The sequence below is a fragment of the Delphinus delphis genome, chromosome 3 (genome assembly GCF_949987515.2).
Source record: "Delphinus delphis chromosome 3, mDelDel1.2, whole genome shotgun sequence".
Lineage (NCBI taxonomy): Eukaryota > Metazoa > Chordata > Mammalia > Artiodactyla > Delphinidae > Delphinus > Delphinus delphis.
Genome location: NC_082685.1, coordinates 131,403,391 through 131,422,484, shown reverse-complemented (window position 1 = coordinate 131,422,484; position 19,094 = coordinate 131,403,391). Strand labels below are relative to the sequence as shown.

At 47.6% G+C, this 19,094-nt stretch overlaps 1 protein-coding gene across 1 annotated transcript in view; it reads left to right on the top strand.

The window, feature by feature from the left end:
• The first annotated feature begins 936 nt into the window (after positions 1–936).
• Positions 937–19,094, top strand: part of SNX18 (sorting nexin 18) — a 30,646-nt gene continuing 12,488 nt past the window's right edge. The window contains exon 1 of the mRNA XM_060009494.1: positions 937–2,734. Within this exon, the coding sequence (XP_059865477.1) occupies positions 1,111–2,734 (1,624 nt within the window). The 5' untranslated portion in view covers positions 937–1,110. The remainder of the gene's footprint in view (positions 2,735–19,094) is intronic.

Here is a 19,094-nt window from a genome sequence, read left to right as displayed (position 1 = left end):
GAAGGAGGACAGAGGTTTTGCTTTCCAAAATAACAATAACAACAGCAACAGCAGCAGCAAACACTTAAACTGTGCTTACCACGAATAATGCTAGTCATATATTAAGCTCTGTTGCATTTTCCTCATCTATAAATAGGGATTACATGATTATCAAATCCCCACAGCAAACCTAGGAGTCCAGTAAGTAACTTGCTCAAGGTCTTACAGATAGGTATTAACAGGAGGCCGATTGAACCCAGCAGCCTGGCGCGGAAGCTTAAGGTCTCATTCATGTGGCTTAGGGAGGGGAAGGGACACATGCAAAATGCTAGCTCTCTCTGCACACTTCTTTTAGTGTAAACTCTCCAGTGCCTCCTTCCCCACACCACCCTTAGCCTCTTAATTGGTCAAACACAGCGCCTTTCCTTACTTTGCTCTTGTCATTCTCCCTTTTTTGACAAAAAGCCTCCAGTGGGGAGAAGATGAAAGGGAGCTTCTCCGTCCGTCTACAGCCCCGACACAGGCATCCTCTCTTCTTAGCGCAACGCTAATATTCATTGAAAATCCTTTAACAGACGCATGGGTTAAGTCATTGCAGGAGTATTCAATGAGCGCTCAGAGTGGGAACGCTTATCAGCAATGCAAACATTTACTTACTTTCTAGGATACGTTTTTTAACTTAAAAGCCTAAAAAAGTCTCAGACAATTTACTTCTGAACAGAAACCTTCACCCGCAGCTCTCACCCCTGAGCCTCACTGCGCGTCACAGGCCACAAGGCGGCAGTGGCAGCTACGGAGTCAGACCCGGGGGCGGGCGCGGCGGCTCGGCCATCGCTTGCTCTCGCCTGGTGCGCGGCTCTCGGCCGTGGATTAGCGTAGCTGGGGACGTGGGAGGCCGCGGGCCCCGCCCCCAACCGGCCGCGGCGGCCGCCCAGCGCGGCAGTCAGCGCTACAAGCCGAGCGGCGCGGAGGGCGCGGAGGGTGCGACCGGCGGGCAGGGGCACAGGAGTGTGCGCCGCCTTCGGGGCTTCTCTCCGCGCGCCAGGGCGCGGGCACCACCGCGGCCCCCTCGGGCCGGCAGCAGGCTCGGGGCGCCAGGAGTCGGGGGCAGCCCTCCGGGGCGCCGGGACCATGGCGCTGCGCGCCCGGGCGCTGTACGACTTCAGGTCGGAGAACCCGGGCGAGATCTCGCTGCGGGAGCACGAGGTGCTGAGCCTGTGCAGCGAGCAGGACATCGAGGGCTGGCTCGAGGGGATCAACAGCCGCGGGGACCGCGGCCTCTTCCCGGCCTCGTACGTGCAGGTGATCCGAGCCCCCGAGCCCGGCCCGGCGGGCGACGGCGGCCCGGGCGCCCCGGCTCGCTACGCCAACGTGCCACCCGGCGGTTTCGAGCCCCTGCCCGCCGCGCCGCCCGCCTCCTTCAAGCCGCCGCCCGACGCCTTCCAGCCGCTGCTGCAACCGCAGCAGGCGCCGCCGCCGAGCACCTTCCAGCCGCCGGGCGCTGGCTTCTCGTATGGCGGGGGTGCCCTGCAGCCGTCGCCGCAGCAGCTCTACGGCGGCGGCTACCAGGCCAGCCAGGGCAGCGACGATGACTGGGACGACGAGTGGGACGACAGCTCCACGGTGGCTGACGAGCCGGGCGTGCTGGGCAGCGGCGCGTACCCGGACCTCGACGGCTCGTCGTCGGGGGGCGTCGGCGCTGCGGGCCGCTACCGTCTGTCCACACGCACCGACTTGTCGCTGGGCTCCCGCGGCGGCTCGGCGCCCCCGCAGCACCACCCGTCGGGGGCCAAGAGCTCGGCCACCGTGAGCCGCAACCTCAATCGCTTCTCCACCTTCGTCAAGTCGGGCGGGGAGGCCTTCGTGCTGGGCGAGGCGTCGGGCTTCGTGAAGGACGGGGACAAGCTGTGCGTGGTGCTGGGGCCCTACGGCCCCGAGTGGCAGGAGAACCCCTACCCCTTCCAGTGCACCATCGACGACCCCACCAAGCAGACCAAGTTCAAGGGCATGAAGAGCTACATCTCCTACAAGCTGGTGCCCACGCACACGCAGGTGCCAGTGCACCGGCGCTACAAGCACTTTGACTGGCTGTATGCGCGCCTAGCCGAGAAGTTCCCCGTCATCTCGGTGCCCCACCTGCCCGAGAAGCAGGCCACCGGCCGCTTCGAGGAGGACTTCATCTCCAAGCGCAGGAAGGGCCTGATCTGGTGGATGAACCACATGGCCAGCCACCCGGTGCTGGCGCAGTGCGACGTCTTCCAGCACTTCCTGACCTGCCCCAGCAGCACCGACGAGAAGGCCTGGAAACAGGGCAAGAGGAAGGCCGAGAAGGATGAGATGGTGGGCGCCAACTTCTTCCTGACCCTGAGCACACCCCCCGCCGCCGCCCTCGACCTGCAGGAGGTGGAGAGCAAGATCGACGGCTTCAAGTGCTTCACCAAGAAGATGGACGACAGCGCGCTGCAGCTCAACCACACGGCCAATGAATTCGCGCGCAAGCAGGTGACGGGCTTCAAGAAGGAGTATCAGAAGGTGGGCCAGTCCTTCCGCGGCCTCAGCCAGGCCTTTGAGCTGGACCAGCAGGCCTTCTCGGCCGGCCTGAACCAGGCCATCGCCTTCACCGGAGATGCCTACGACGCCATCGGCGAGCTCTTCGCCGACCAGCCCAGGCAGGACCTGGACCCCGTCATGGACCTGTTAGCGCTGTATCAGGGGCACCTGGCCAACTTCCCCGACATCATCCACGTTCAGAAAGGTAAAGCCTGGCCTTTAGAGCAGGTGGTGTGGAATGTGTTGTTCAGGCTGAAAGGGTGACTTTGACAGAACTACCATCGTCTGTTTCAGATTAATATCCCACAGGTCGGGAATACAGCAGGGATGTGGACAGCCAAGCGGTGCCCTGAGCATAGGGCGGATTGGGGGCCGGTAGCTTCCTCCTTAAAATATTTGCGGACAGGGCGCGGGTACTCTTCAGAGGAGTTTCTGAGAGTACTTTTGATGACAATGCTGTCATTTTAGAGTTTGAATAGTCGGGCAATGAGCTTCTGGAATCTGTAATCTTGTGTCTAGGGTAGAATTAGAAGGGGACCCAAACCATGTTAGGCATCCATTTGGACACTGGTAGTGTCACTTAGTCGTGGGTTTCCGGAAGTGTGGAAATAAGGGGGGGGAATGGATATCTGCAAATAAAGGTAAGTTCTGCTTTCGCCCTGCACACCACTCAGTCACTGCGTTGGTAGACGTTAGGGTCAGTTCTCTGAGGTACTGGCTGGGGCAGCTTAGGAATTGTCTGCACAGGCTTCTTGCTTGCAACCTTTGTGAGATGAGGTAAAAGACCCACTCTAATTTCAGGAAGTTTTAAGAAAATTAATCTCTTTAGGTTCGGTCATTTTGAGTTTGGAGTCTATTAACAGACTGAAATTAAGAACATTATTTAGGAGAATGATGCAGGGAAGCTATGTAGAACGTATAGAATCTCTGAGTATTGTGTCTGAGAGCAGTGTTTCTGGTATCCCAGTGAGTTAGCTGCCTAGCTGCCTGTCAGAGCTTGTTTTGTTAGTAGCTGTTAGAGTCCCCAACTATTGTTAAAGCACTGAAGTTTGCAGATTGTTTTTTTACAATCTGCAATAAATAAATTAGTAATTCTTGTCTTAACATTAGTCACTAACTTCTGATAGCATGCCTCGAGTGAGGGAGAATGGGGAGGGGGTGGAGTTAGGGAGGCAGCCTTGCCTGTGAATGTCTTCTGTTCAGTGTGGAGAGGGAAGAGGGAGTCACCTAACTACCTTCCTGAGGTGGTGGAAACCTTGGGCCACCAGGTCTCGCCTTCAGTAATGAGATGCTCACTGCCCTGCCATGTGGGCCAGTCCCTTTACCAACAGCCCTGATCTTTGACCTATTCTTCCTGGTATTGAACTAAAACTTGCCTCTCTTGATTCTCTTTCTGTTCCCTGGAACCACACAAAATAAGTCTGTTCCTTACCAACATGTCAGCCCTTCAGACCTTTGGGGACAGCAGCTTCCTTCCCCTCTGCAGCAGTCCTTCCCCTTCCAAGTATGTGACAGTCTTCTAACTTACCAAAGGGGGGGTCCTTCAGACACGTTGATCTTGGCTTTGCCTCTGATAAAATGCACCCCAAACATCTGCAGTACTAGTTTTAGTAGAGAACAGTAACTTTCTTGGCAATTTACATTTTGTAAGTGCAGTGTAAGGCTGAATTAGCTATTTGAGCAGCCATATCGCTTTGGACCTGCATTGAAGCTGCATCTACATTCCTTATGCTTTTTTGCATAAATTGCTGTGAACCCTTGACATTTTGGATGGTGCTGGTGCAACTGGCTCTTTGAGCCTTTAATGCAGGACCTTACATTTAAATTCCATTGTGTTACATCAGTGCTGGCCGCCTTTTTAACTGTTTCTGTAAGTTTATGCAAATTGTTGGTAAGTAGTTGAAAGGGTGGAGCCAGGACAGACTCCTGCAGCCACACATGGGTGACTGGCTACTACAGGGTTTCATCCATCCATTCACTGGTTTTACTGTCATCAGACCACACACTCAGTCTTGTCAGGTGCTCTGCCGTTGAAATTATTTCTTAGAAAAGGTGTGATGTTTGCTCTAAGGTCTATTTTGAGTTTATATGTAGCCTGTTAAACCATATACATAGTTTATTTTTTTAACTCTAGAACTAAAATTGTTTCCTGCTGGGATTTGAGAAACTCCCTTCATTAAAACCAGTACCATTTTTACGTTGTTTAAACAATTCAAGGGCACTAAACATAACCTTTAGGAACTTCGGAAAAGAACACCAGTTGATGTTCAATGTAGTTTGTTTCTGGGGTATCCTTGGTGTGTAACGTACAGGGAACCTGTGTCCCTAGATGACGTGTCTTTAGAATGTACTGCCATTTAAAGCTATAGTGTGCAGTACATAAGGCTAAAAGCATTTGTTTACAGCCAGCGTTTATCAAGGATGCTAGTGCTGGCATTTTTAGGAATGCAGATGAGCTTTAGCCAGGCTAAAGCTTTTTGAACATGTTCTGGATGTTCACGTGGTTGTAAAGAGCAGCTCAGACACCTCCCCCCACAGCCCCGTACACAGTTGCTGTTGGAATGAATCGTTCTTAGTCTGAGCACTTGGGGATTTTGTTTGCAAGTTGTTTTTTCCTCCAAGGCCTCAAAGTGTAATCATATCAGAGGCCTTACTGTGACTTTTGAGAGGAGAGCCAAAAAAAAAAAAAAAAAAAAGTGAAAATCTTTAAGCAGCGTATACAATCTTTTGTTGTAAGTATTTGGTCCAAAGTTTATATTTCAACTTGGGAGAAATTTAAAAATTCAAAATAGTTATTTCAAGTCTGAAGTCTTCATTGTTTACAGTAAGAGAAAAACAGTTTCACCACTTTTACATTTTACATGTTCTAATCATATATTAAGAGACCCACATTCAGTTGAGTCAGAAAATGATTAGAAAGTGCTTTTTAATTACTAAAGCAGTTAAGAAGGAGAGTTAATTAGTTTTTTCCCCCCTTAATTCTGGGGGAAAGGACAGGAACAGTAGGCTCCTCTGAGCCCTTTTCTTATCCAGGAGACTGCTGCCATCAGCCAGCTTTCCTAGCGTCCTGAACCTGTGCTGTTCCATGCTGGGTCTGCAAGCCACGTGGGACTGTTTAAGTTAGTTAAAATAAAGTTCAGTTCCTTAGTCACACTAGCTATATTTCAAGTGTTTTATAGCTAGCGGCTACCATATTGGACAACAGAGGTGAGGAATATTTCCATCCCCACTGCAGGTTCTAATTGGAGAGTGTCGAGCTGGACCGTTGGCCATAGTTTAACTGTCAGTCCTGTCATAAGTTTGCCTGGCAAATTGATGATCTTTTCACATACTTTCCAGATAGTTTGCTTTTTTCTTGGTCATCGCCTGGCATCTCCTCTCCATATAGACTTAGGTGATAAAAAATGGGAGGGGAAACAGGTCCTGCTAGATCCCTCTCTACAGAACTTCCCAGGCACTCAACCAGTGAGTAATATTTCTGCAGTGTGAGGATGTCCACCTGCTTTGCAGCCTGCCTTCATGTCCCATTAAGAAAATGCAACTGGTCTCAGGATGGACATCTGAGGCTGGTGAGGAACCAGCTCCAGAAAGAGGGTGGAAAACTCAGATACTCTCAAATGTGGTGGACTGGGATTTTCTGACTCTACTTAGTACCGAAACCATCGCTTAAACTTAATAATGGTTTTCGTATAAGTACTTTCTGCAAAAGTGAAAAGAGCCTTGTGTTTCCTTCAGCGAAAAGGGAATGGTTAGAATTCTGATTTTTTTCATCAACTGATGAAGTCTTAAATAAACAGACCTATTTCTGTTAATGGAGTTGAGTGTGGGAAGAAGGCGGTTTGCTGTAGTTTGAAGTACAGTAGGTGGAATTCAGAACCTGTTTGAATTTTCTTCATATTTTGCTTTGTCTTCACAGGAGTCCCTTAAATTCTTTGTTCATGGGCAGTTCATTGTTCGCTGACTAAGCAGTCTACACAGGTCTTATCACTGAGCTTTGTAACCCTGTGGTCTTGATTGTCTTTTCTTGAAATGGCAGCCTTTTATCCTTTCCCTCTTTATCGCCCCTGCCTGCAGTATGTCTTTATAATGCCGGCCTTGCTGAGTTTGGGGTGGTACATAGAATATATTTCACTATCAGTTTCCTAGCATATTCAGTTCTGTTTCCAAAGATACAATTAACCTCTAATATTTAATGAAGCTTAATCTGAATGGCAGTGAGTTGTGGTGGTTTAAAAGCTTTAGGCTTATCTCTTGGGGAATATTGCGAAAGGGAAAGGCTGTAATGTTAGATGATGAGAAATGTTGGTTTCATCTTTGTTTATGAATCTGGACTAGATAGCCAGAGGGAGGCATTTATGAAATTGTATTCCAGAGAAAAGGTATAAAATCATGTAAAAGTGATTGGTTGGTAAAATGTAGTCTTAGTGTGTGAAGTGAGGATGCAGAACTAGATATATAAACAAGGCAGTGCTGTTTTCTGTACTTGTAAATTAAACATGCAGGCAGGGTCTACTTCACTGCCCTCTGTAAACGTTCCAGATGGAGCCTTCTTTTGAACAGAAAACAGCCCCGGGACCTCAGGAATGGTACACCAGTAGTGGGCCTATCAGTCTTGTGGGGTAGAATTTCACCATTGTGCTTCCTTTCAGCACAGGGAGGGTCGGTCTTATGTCCCTCAGACATTAATTAAAGATAGCCGGAGTCCCGGCAGGGCACACGAGGTGAGGCTGGGCCACCGTGAGCCCTTCCCTCTCTGCTCCCCTTTCTCCTGTAGCTAAAAATAGCCCTGAGAGGGTGGTGCCAGGAATACAGAGAAAAGGTCTAATAGGCGGGCTGTTTACAAGCTCATCCTTATTTTGAAACCTCGGCTAGAAACCGAGGTCATTCATCTTTTTTGCTTTAGCCCCGTCTTAACTGCACCCATTTCTCCTCTCCTGTCCTTCCATCCCCAGCTCCTTTTTTTTTTTTTTTTTTTTTTTTGCGGTACGCGGGCCTCTCACTGTTGTGGCCTCTCCCGTTGCGGAGCACAGGCTCCAGACGTGCAGGCTCAGCGGCCATGGCTCACGGGCCCAGCCACTCCATGGCATGTGGGATCTTCCCGGACCGGGGCATGAACCCGTGTCCCCTGCATCGGCAGGTGGACTCTCAACCACTGCGCCGCCAGGGAAGCCCTCCCAGCTACTTTTTAAGGACACTTCAGTTCCAGGCCTTAATCTTTGGTCCAACTATATTTTCTTAGTGAAGATGAGGTTACCTTTGGGGCTTTTGTTATAGATGACTGAATTCCTTGGTTAAAATGTCAGCATGGGGCTTCCCTGGTGGCACAGTGGTTGAGAGTCTGCCTGCCGATGCAGGGGACACGGGTTCGTGCCCCGGTCTGGGAAGATCCCACATGCCGCGGAGCAGCTGGGCCCGTGAGCCATGGCCGCTGAGCCTGCGCGTCTGGAGCCTGTGCTCCGCAACGGGAGAGGCCACAACAGTGAGAGGCCCGCGCACCGCAAAAAAAAAAAAAAAAAATGTCAGCATGACTGGCCACCAACAGTCTTGGTCACGATCTAGATGGGGATACTGCTCACATCACCCTGTCATTGGTTTCTCTGACTTCTTTTTTGAGCCACGAAGCCCTCATGAGAATCACACCGGTAAGCCCAGTCTGTTAGGCTGGTCACCACAGAGCCCAAAGGAGGCGGGGACCCACACTCCCACCCATGGTCTTCTGAGGACTCTTGGACTCAGCTGGACTTTCCTCTTTATTCAGAAGTATCCTCCTCACAGGCTCCTGTCTGGTCATCTTTGGATTTCCAAAGACTGTGTGGAACCCAAACAACCGATACAAACATGACATTTTTCTTAAACTACATTCCCTCTTTTCAGGCTGAATAAAAATCTGCTATATTGTCTCTCAAAGTGTTTTAAAACCAAAGTGTAATATCAAGTTAGATTTGATTTGCCATCAATTTATGGTGATCTCACACACACACACACACACACACACACACACACACACACACACACACACACACACACACACACACACACACACACACACACACACACAGCACAATAATGCTTAGATCTGTTTAGAGAGACAGTGCCCGGAAGACCTGTACTGTCTGTCATCCCGCGTTTACAGAGACTCGATTCGTGTCTGCAGGAGGGACAGACAGGACTCTGATCCTCATGAATTTTGTTTGTTTGTTTGTTTGTTTTAAATTTTATTTCTTGGCCGCGCCAAGCAGCATGTGGGAGCTTAGTTCCCCGACCAGGGATCAAACCCGTGTCCCCTTCAGTGGAAGCATGGAGTCTTAAACACTGGACCACCAGGAAGTCCCCTCATGGAGTTTTTTGACTAGTGGCGGAGAAGCTGTGTGCCAGGTTGCTGAGAGCCCTCAGGGCTACACAGAGGAGATGGGGCTGGCCCAGTTCTGACAGGGAGCTGAGTCAGCTCTAGAGCCCCACAGGCACAGTCTCACCACTGTGGGCCAGCCTGGCATCTGGGCGACCAGTGTGTGATGTGAGCGGAGCTTTGGGCAAGCTGTTCTAACCTCTGTAAGCCTTGTTTTGAATTGACAAAGTGGGAACACTTCCTCATAAGGTTATCATGAGGATCAAATGTTATGGTTCTTAGTAACTGCTCACTTAAATGCTTTATTTTTGCAAAGTAAAATGGTACCTTTAAAATGGGAGGTACTGTCCCTTAAAAGGCAGTTCCAGGGATCTTATCATCCCTCCTGGTGGCCTTTTACCACCAGAATTGCAGGCAAAAGGATGAAACGCCAAGGGAGCATCGGTATAGCAGTTGAGCGTTGTATTTTAACTCAGCTGTTCTGTATTGCACACCAGAAGAAATGGTAACAGAGGAATAAACGTCAGTGTTAGTGGGGTCACCAGTTTGCTGTCGCCAGTCCCTCTCCTCCTCCAAATTACTTGTGGCCTGCACCAAGCACTGGCATTTCTGAGCTTCAGTTCCCTCATCTGTATATGTGAGGTTCACGATTTCCTAGGTATCGTTCTGTTGGTTGACTTTAATAGCATCGTTCCTGCATTGAAAATAAAATACTCCTAAGTATATGATGAACATTTCGACATTGTTTCAGGCTAGTTTCAGTAGCGTTCTATTTGCTTACGAGACTGTGCAATCTAGGAGTGTGAAAATCCTTTATCAGTTGACGTGAAAGAAGAGTCATGCGTGTTTAGTTTGGATCAGCAAACGTGCATGCAGGGCTTGCCCTGCCAGGTGCTGTGGACGTGAAAGTGATGACTACCTGGCCTCTTGCCTGCGGGCGAGAGCTCCCAGGTGTTCCGAAGCCGAGGCGAGCTGGGTGCCGGAGCAGCTTCCCTCCGACCCCAGTGAGGTTGTAATTAATAGGGCCACGAGAGAGAGAAGGTGTGACGGGCTTTTTCCCTCCTACAGACTGTACTTCACTTTGAGTTCTAAGTGCTGTCTCCTCTCCGGAAGTAGAACCAGTCTTGCATTGTTGGTCTTGGATTTGTAGCTTGGTTAAACTTCAGTGTGGACGAGTTTTAGTCCACGTCATTTCTGCTCCTTTTCTTAGAACTTTACATCTCTTACTGTGATGTGACTTTTCTCTTCTGATAAAGAAATTTTATGTGTTATTTAGCGGGTCGGAGACAGTGGTTACGGAGGGGAGCTTAACATCATTCGATTTATTCATGGGATCCTCTGAAAGATAAACCTGATTTTACTTAACAGATATTGAAGTGCCCATCATAGGTCAGGCACTATAAAGATGCTAGGGTTGCATCAGTAGTCAAAACAAAGGTCACTGCCCTTGTGGCGTTTACATTCTAGCAGGGTGGAGCCACAAGGGGAAACACACAGTACGTAATTACAATGTAATTATAATGTACGTCAAAGGATGATATGTGTTAGGGGGAAAAATTAAAGTGGAACGGTTCAAGTGGGGATGGGGCAGAATGAAAAGGGTGATCGTTGAGGCCTCCCTGAGAAGGAGAGATTTCAGCCGAGGCCTGCAGGAGATGAGGGCATTAGCCAAGCAGGTATGGGGCAGAGCTTCTCAGGCAGAAGATAACAGCTAGAGCAAAGGCGTTGGCATGGGTGTGTGCTGGCCAGGCAGGAGGAGGCCAGGTGCTTGGAGCTAAGAGGGTCTGAGTAGGAGATGAGGTCCCGGAAGGTTCGGCTTACAGGGCTTTAGAGGTCATTGTCAGGATCTGGAGTAAAAGCTCAAGTGAGAAGGGAGCCATTGCAGGTCTTGAGCGAAGGAATGATGTACCAATAGGCCTTGGAAGAGACCTAGTCCAGTTGGTGTGTTGAGAATAGGATGGGGAGGTGGGAGGGGGCCAAAGGCAGGAGCAGGGAGCCAATAATCTAATAATCCAGGTGAGAGATGATGAGACAGTGAGGAGGGGTCCCACTGCAGGTATGTTTTGGAGGTAGAATCTGCAGGTTTTCCTAAGGGATCAGATGTGGCACCTGAGAGGAAGAGGAGTCATCAAGGGTGAATGGTTTTTGGCTTCACCAACACTGAGAATGGAGTTTCCGTCAGCTGAGATGAGGAAGGCTGTGAGTGGCACAGAGGTGGGGATGGGCCGTCAGGACGTGAGTGTAATGCTTGGAGACTGACAGGCTCCTGTGTTCTGTTCCACATCTCCCCCACCCAACACGTGCACAGTCAAGCCTCAGGTCGAGTTCTCTTTCTTGGAGTATCCCAGCCCTTTTCCAAGTCACCATCGCTGATGGAACGCTGACTGGTGTGCCAGAGACTATACATTGCTTGGTTAGTGTGTGGGGATCAGAGTTTTTACGTTCCTCTAGTATGAAGTTCCACCGTTTTGTGCATGCGTAGTAAGTACTTAATGAATGCTTGTTGAATTAATGAAGTAGTCACTCCCGTAAGTATTTTCTGGTTGATTTTAAAATAGATTTCTTCTGTGATTCATAGAATGTTTTTGTTTTTCAATTTATATGATGATGGATAACAGGGTTTAAAAGTGTACAGGAAATAAAGATAGGATCTGGTTATGGTTTATGGATGAAGTCATTAACATGTGAGCGATTTAAACGTCTTAGACTTAAGTATCTACGAAATGACTTTCCATAATTCATTGAGACGGTGGGGAGGAAGTTTGAAAATGCTTTATGTGCCAGAAAAATTAATATTATGTACCTTGGGTTTCACTTTATATTGATTCCTGGTGTTTAAACTTGTATATCATACACTTCTTTCCTCTTCGGTAAGCCTTCATGATAATACTGAAGGTCCCTTTTGCTTCATTCGAAGCATATGATCCAGAGTGAGTGCATTCACCTTGTTGAGTGTCTTGGATACACACAGCACTGAGCGTCTTAAGCAGGAGGTCCTTGCCCTCAGGGAAGATGCAGTTCCATGAGGGAGGGAGGATGTGTGTGCAGAAAATTGAAATAGGAGGTAGATCTAACTTAGTGCCTGTATAATAAGAGTGCGTGGGAGTCAGGAGGATGGAGAGTTGCTGTTATTTGTGTTAGAGGTTTGGGTGGTAGCACTGGTTTTCCCTTTGAAAGATAATTGTATTTTGACTTTTGGAGGAACATTGATGGAAGGTGCATGGTTGATCTTGAGAATGCTTTAGGCTAGCTTTGATAAGCATATGAAAGCTGATACGCTGCAAGCGCAGGGCTCAGGTCAGTGAGGGAGGCTGACAGGGTGAGTTAGCTGTCACTGTACAGCGTGACTCATGCAGTTGTGGGCACGTGCCATGGTGTGAAGTAGGACAGAGGAGGCAGGCGTGGTTAACTATGCAGAGTGAACGGGAGAGTTCAGGGGTGGCTTCTCCCAGTCTCAGTCTAAGAAGAGTTTTGAAAAGCAGTTGGAAGTTTGCCTGGTAGGCAGAGCAGGGAAGGGCATTCTGGGCAGAGGGAACCATATGTACAAAAATCAGGGATTAAATTCTGGGTGCCTCGCACAGTCAGCCTTGGGTGGTTGCAGCTAGCTGTACATGGGCCCCACCCTGGATCTGTTGAATCTGAATGTCAGGAATGTGTGGCCTAGACATTGATGTTCTTAAGAAAGGTCCTCACGTGATTTTGATGTGCTGCTGGAGTTGATGGGGGGAGCATCATGGAAGATCAGACAAGGGTATTGATGTGGTCGGGCCGGCACTTTAGATGCGCAGGTCCTGGAGACAGGTGTGAAGGGTGGCTCAGGGTGGGGCAAGATGGGGAGTTCTTGCAGTGATTCAGGCAAGACACGTTGCAGTCCTAAACTGAGGCAGTGTCTGTGGGAGTGGGGAGGAGGAGACACAAGGGGCTGTGTGCCAACAGGAGTAGGGCAAGGGACAGGAAGGAGTGTAAAATGACCTGCACACTAGGGCCTGTGGAGCCATCAGTGGAGATGCTTGGAGATGGAGCAGGGGTCTGCAGACTACAGCCTGCGGGTCCAGCCCACCCAGGTGCCTGTCTGTTTATAGCACTTGAGCGAAGGATGCTTTTTACATTTTTTAAAGGTTCCATTTTTAATGGTTATATAGGCCTCGATTTTGCCTCGTCTTGCAAAGCATCAAATATTTACTATCTGACCCTTAAAGAAAATGTTTGCTGACCCTTGACTTGGAGGTCCAGCAGGTTAGGTAGCTGGTGTATGTGTAGCTGTGGCCGCCAGTTTGGCCTGTTTGCTTTGTGAGCAGCGGTATTGCGGGCAGTCACATCCATTGTGTCTCATTCTGTTCAGGAGTGGGTATAGCAGCAGGGTGGTAGTGCGCCTGGACGCACAGCTGCGTGGGGCTGAGTTCCCACCAGCAGCTCCTCTCAGCCTCCGTTTCTTTGGGTGGACCATTTGCCATTTCTATGGCAAATGTCTTTAAGCATTAACTATTAGCTGTTGTATTTGTTTGCCAGGACTGCTGAAACAAGTTACCACAAACCGGGTGGCTTAAAAAAAGTAGAAATTTATTCTCTCACACACAGTTCTGGAGTCTAGAAGTCCAAAATGAAGGTGTCGGCAGGGCCACACTGCCTCCAAAGGCTCTAGGGGAGGCTCCCTCCAGCTTCTGGTGGTTGCCGGCACTCCTTGCTGTTCTTGGCTCCGGTCTCTCTCCGTCTTCACCTGGCGTTCTCCCTGTGTGTCCCTTTGTCTCCTTTTCTTTTAAGGATGCTAACTAATCACGTTGGATTTAGGGACCATCCTAACGGAGTACAACCTTACCTAAACTAATAGATCCAAATAAGATCACAGTCACAGTTTCCAAGTGGATGTGAATTTTGTTGGAGCGGGGTGGGGGGGTAGATACTATTGAACCCAGCACAGCTGTTAACTCCCCCGCTGGGTACCTGTGGGAGCTGAGGCTCAGGGACGTAAAGTGAGTTCCAGGATCACACAGCTAATAAGGAGCCAGCATTTGAGTTCACTTTTTGCCTTGACCTTGGTCAGTACTCTTTATGCTACAGTAAGTAGTACATCTGCTAGAAAATTGAGTTTTATCCTGTAGGCAGTCAACAGCCACTAAAGGTTTGAAACTGAAGAGTGACATCGGAATTGTGATAGAAGTAGGGAACATACTTTGGGGGCTTCCTGTGTGCCAGGCACGATGCTTCACATTTTCTATGCATTATATCCATTTAAACCTCATGGGAGATTTTGAGGTATATTCTCTCTTTATCCCCACTTGGCAGACAGGAAGTGAGCCACAGAAACCTAACTGTGAGCTCTTGCAGGCATCCCTCAGTGAGTGCAGCCTGGTCCCCAAGAAGCTGCTCCTGGGGGCTGAGTACAGGCGGGCAGAGGCTTATTAGTAGACCAGGCTCGAGGCGGGCTTTGAAGTTTTCCGTCTGGGTGACAGAAAGTAGTGATACCAGGAATAGAAAGAGGCAGGTTAAGAAAAGGAGAAGGATTAGAGGGAAAGAGAAGGAATGGGGCTGAAGGGAGTCTTAGAAATCCTATTTTCTGTTTTTTTAAAATTATACTTAGTTATATTGACATCTGTGATTTTCACAAAAGCCCACCTATTGCCTGCAGTGAGACCTCTTTAAAAACTAGTAAATGTCAACATGGGTAATCTATAAGTTTCCATGCTTTTTGAGTTGTATTTCATGTCTATCTTAAAATGATATATTTCTAGCTGCTTTGTTTTGGCTTCAGCTGGTTATTTACAACTAGTTCAGGAAGTCCAGATGTGGCCAGAGTAAAGACTCAGAGCCAGTGGAAACCTGGTCCCTGCCAGTGTCAGGAAGCAGGAAAACCCCAGGGTCAAGAGTGTTCCTAAGTTTACAGCCGCTGATGTAGAAATTGTCTCCAAAGCTTAGTGATTATAAAGCCATGTGAAGTTCCAGTCATAAGGGCCACAGCAGACGGCACTAAGGAAAGCGATTAATGCTGGCCTAGCTGCTCACCACTGGTACCACCATAGCTTAAATAGCAGTTGGTTAACACCAGGGTTTACAATTACAGTTCTAAAGTTAAAAACTAGACATTATTTGAGAAGAATACTTGAAGGAAAGAGTCTTTGAAAATATTACTCTAACTGTAGTACGAACTGCAGCCCTCTCAGAAGCAGTCGTGGCAATCAAGGATCCTGGCTTTGGGCGGGTAGCTCACATCTCCCTGGTTTCCATTCTAAAGGGCCGGTGCCACCTCACTCTCTTCCTGCCCCATATAGAGGGGCCTATCTGTTTAGCAGCTTCTATTAGATTTATTTTAGCTTGGGCCTCCCTTTATCTTCTGGAAAGAAAGAAACTAAGGTTTACCTTTGGTTAAAGGTAGTTTCCAATGTTCACTTTTCTCTTAGGTACATGTATGTTTTGTTGTATGTCAAAGGCCATTTCAATTCAAAGTGCTGGCAGCTTGCGAACATATCTAATGCCGCTTTATTTGTACAGACCAATATTCATGCATGTATATCAGGAAACAAAAGAATTAGGAAATTAGGAACTGTGAACAATGGACCTCAGTCATCAACTGTATTCTCTGAATTTAAACCATTATATGGATTCTGTTTTACAACATCAGTTGTTTTTTCAAGTTTTATTGTATGTTCATGATTATCAAGGATATTCTTTCTACTTTATATTATTATGATTTTCTGGGTATAAAACCTTTAAGAAAAAAAATGATACATGCTTTTCTTATTCTCAGATTTTAAAGTCTTTATCTATGTTTGCTTGGCCATGGGCAAATCAACATTTTCACCATTGTATCCAGACGCTGCTGAAATAAAGACACTGTTTTGCAGAATTCTCTTGAATCTATCACCCTAGTATCTTTATCACAGATTTAATATTCAGTATCAGCTGAAACATAAGAACGTTTATTATATGTAAAATTTCCTAGCGATGAACAGCCTATTTTACCAAATGAGCCACAAGAGATACAATCATGTGATTTCCCTCTTCATTTTTGGAACAAGGTGAGCTGTGTGAATGTATGTACATAGTGAGTAAAAGTAATCAAATGTTTTAAGATGTGGTGCACTCAAGTGAATGCTTTCATTCATACGAAATGTCCTTCTGCCCTTACACTTGTGGTGATTGCTGAATGAAGCTGTAAGGGCTGCTTAATTAGGATATAATAAGGCTTTTACCTAGAACAAACGACTTCTTCTTGTACCTTCAGGACCAAACCAAGCCTAGAGGCTTGAGTTCTTTAAATGATTAATTTTTTCATTATCAAGCAACCAGGTTTTTGTTGTTATTGCTTTTTGCAATTTATGATCCTTGTCCCGAGAGCCTCTTCCCTCCTTTTAAAATGACTCAGAAGTTCTCTTTGTGAATTGAAAGTGAATCTTAAATTAATTATATCTTTGCATTTTGATAGTTCTTGGCTCTAAGGACACTTAATCCCTTCAAAAAATTGCTGTCACTGTCTTGAGTTCAGTAGTACTATTCGTGCCCTCCAGAGTTTACTAATGTGGTCCAAATCTGGAGCCCACTTAGTAGGATGTGATTCAGGAATAGAATTTTGAGGGCCTGGAGGCAGGTCAGGGGTTGCTTATCCCTGAGATGAGGCTTCTGGAGGACTTGGCGTGGCGTGCTGTGTACCGGGGCTGGTCCATGGGGCTTTGAGATCTCAGGGAGGAGGCAGCCCCCATCGGGCAGGTACAGGGAACTGCTTGGGCTGGGAAGTTGGGCAGCCCAGGTTCATGTGCAGCTGACACCTCATAAAGTTGCTTACCTTGTCTAAGTTTCCTGGCCACCTCTGAGAGAAGAAAACGAGACCCCGCGAGGTGCAGACCACAGCTTTTGCATAGAGCAGGTGCTCACGTGGGACTGTTTTGCCTGGATGGACGGCCGTCCTGTCTCTGTTACGTAATGCCAGCCTTTGTTTTTTGAGCCGTTTTACTCAAAAAAAAAAAAAAAAAATCAAAAAGTAAATATTGGAGCAGAGAGGGGAAGGAGGAATCAACAAGTGGGTGGGTGGAGACCAAAAGGAGGAAGGAAAGGGGAGGGGAAAGAGTTAATGGGGAGTTAGCAGGGACCCAGAGGGGTGGGTACCAGTGATGAGAGGATAAGAGCAAAGTAGGCCACATTGACCAAATTAGCATTCTCTTTCAACATTTTACGCATACGAGGGAATGAAGAAAAACAGGTCTAGTCCAGTCTCAGGCAACTTCTGCGCAGCTGTCCCTGTGCCCTTCAGCCCGTCTCCTGTTCTGTCCCTCACACCAAAGTCTGGGTTTTCTGGGGCAGGGCCCTGGGAAGACAGAAAATCTAGTTAATGTTTCTGGCACAGTCATGATTTCAAAATTAAATAAAATGCTTGCTTTTTTTTTTTTTTTTTAAAGGGAGAAAATGTAGCTTTTGGATCCCTGTTGCTTAGTGACTGGGCCTTTTGTATAATTGGTCTGAGGAGGGACAAAGCATACTGAGAATAAGAGATTTGGTTGAAGAAAGGAAGGCAAAGTTCAGGTGCAGAAACTGGTGGGTTGGGAGCGTTTGGAGCAGCCAGCAAGCCCTGGGGGGCCTGAGGGAGGTGGAGGAGAGGCCTTAACCAGGGAAACTGGAAGGAAGCTGGACAACTTCTTCAGCTGAATTTAGGGCCTCCCTGGTTAAAATGCCTGAGGCACTGCAGTGGTTTTTTGCCCCTGTCTAGTTTTGCTGGGTCAGAAGTTGCCAGGAAAGTGCTTTCTCTCTGCAAATCAGAAGCAAACGATACAGCAGAGTTTAATGTAGTGTGACTGTATTTGCTAATGTGCTTTAGTTCAGCTGGTAGTGGGTTCTTAAAATGTGCTAATTGACTACATGACACCAGAGCTTCACTGCTCTCATTGTAGAAAAACCAAAATGGCAATAAAATGCTTCCTAAACAGTTTTACTGATGTACGTAATTTAATGGCATGCTGTGTAAATAACATGATGCTTTTGAAAATGGTGCTGGGACTTCCCTGGTGGCGCAGTGGTTAAGAATCCGCCTGCCAATGCAGGGGACGTGGGTTCGAGCCCTGGTCTGGGAAGATCCCACATGCCGCAGAGCAACTAAGTCCGTGCACCACAACTACTGAAGCCTGCGCGCCTGAAGTCCGTGCTCCACAAGAGAGGCCACTGCAATGAGAAGCCCGCACGCCACAATGAAGAGTAGCGCCCGCTCGCTGCAAGTAGTGAAAGCCTGTGCGCAGCAATGAAGACCCAACGCAGCCAATCAATCAATCAATCGATCAATCAATAAATTTAAAAAAAAAAGAAAGAAAAAATGGTGCTGACTTCCTGGATTGTAATTAATCTATAAAATGAGTTTGTTTGAGTTTGAGCCTTTTAAGGTTATAATATTAATGAACTTTGTCATATGATTGATTTCTTTATGTTTTTATGTTCACCACCAACGTGTAATATTCCTCTGAAATTGAGTGCATGCGGATTATGAGGCAGGATGCTCATTCCAGCCTGAGCATGCTTTAAAACTGTGCTCACACTGTAAGATACCAAGCGGATGGTAGGAGAGGGCTGGGAGTGAATTTAGGACATGAGTTCTGCTGGGTTTGGTGATGGTGAAGCAGGCAAAGTGCCTTTCTCTGAGACTGGGCAATTGCGATAAGTATACAGATGAACCTGTTAGGAATTTTGCATGTACAGAGTCAGCTAAGAATGCCAAAGGAGTCTGGGAGATTTTGTTAATAGCAGGTCCTAAAGCAAAGTTGAAATACTGGTTTAGTTTTCCTTTTACCTCTCCAAACATGGAAAAGGAAGGACCCTTTTCAGCAGAGTGGAGCAGAGGCCCTGCCTGGTATGTTGAGTGGGAAGTGGCAGGGCTGGCAGGCAGGTAGGAAGGGTGGGTTCTTTGCCAGGAATTAGCTGTGGGACTTTGGACAAGTCACTTAGCCTGTTGTTAGAGAGACTGAGAAAACTGTACCAAAAACTCATCTAAAACCCTTATTGTGCATTAAAAAGAAAATCTGGGACCCAACTCTGCCCTTCTCACTGAGGAATCAGCTCTCCCGGCTTCCCCAGTGGGTGCCTTGCCAGGACAGAGTGATGGATGAGAATGAAGTCCTCAGGGTTCCTTCTCCACCCTTTGGAATAAAGGCTTAGGGTGATCAGTTCCTGGGTGAACCTTCTATCCTGTGGAGAAATTTAAATAATTTGTCCAACTGATTTAATAATTAGATTGAGTGCTCAGCTG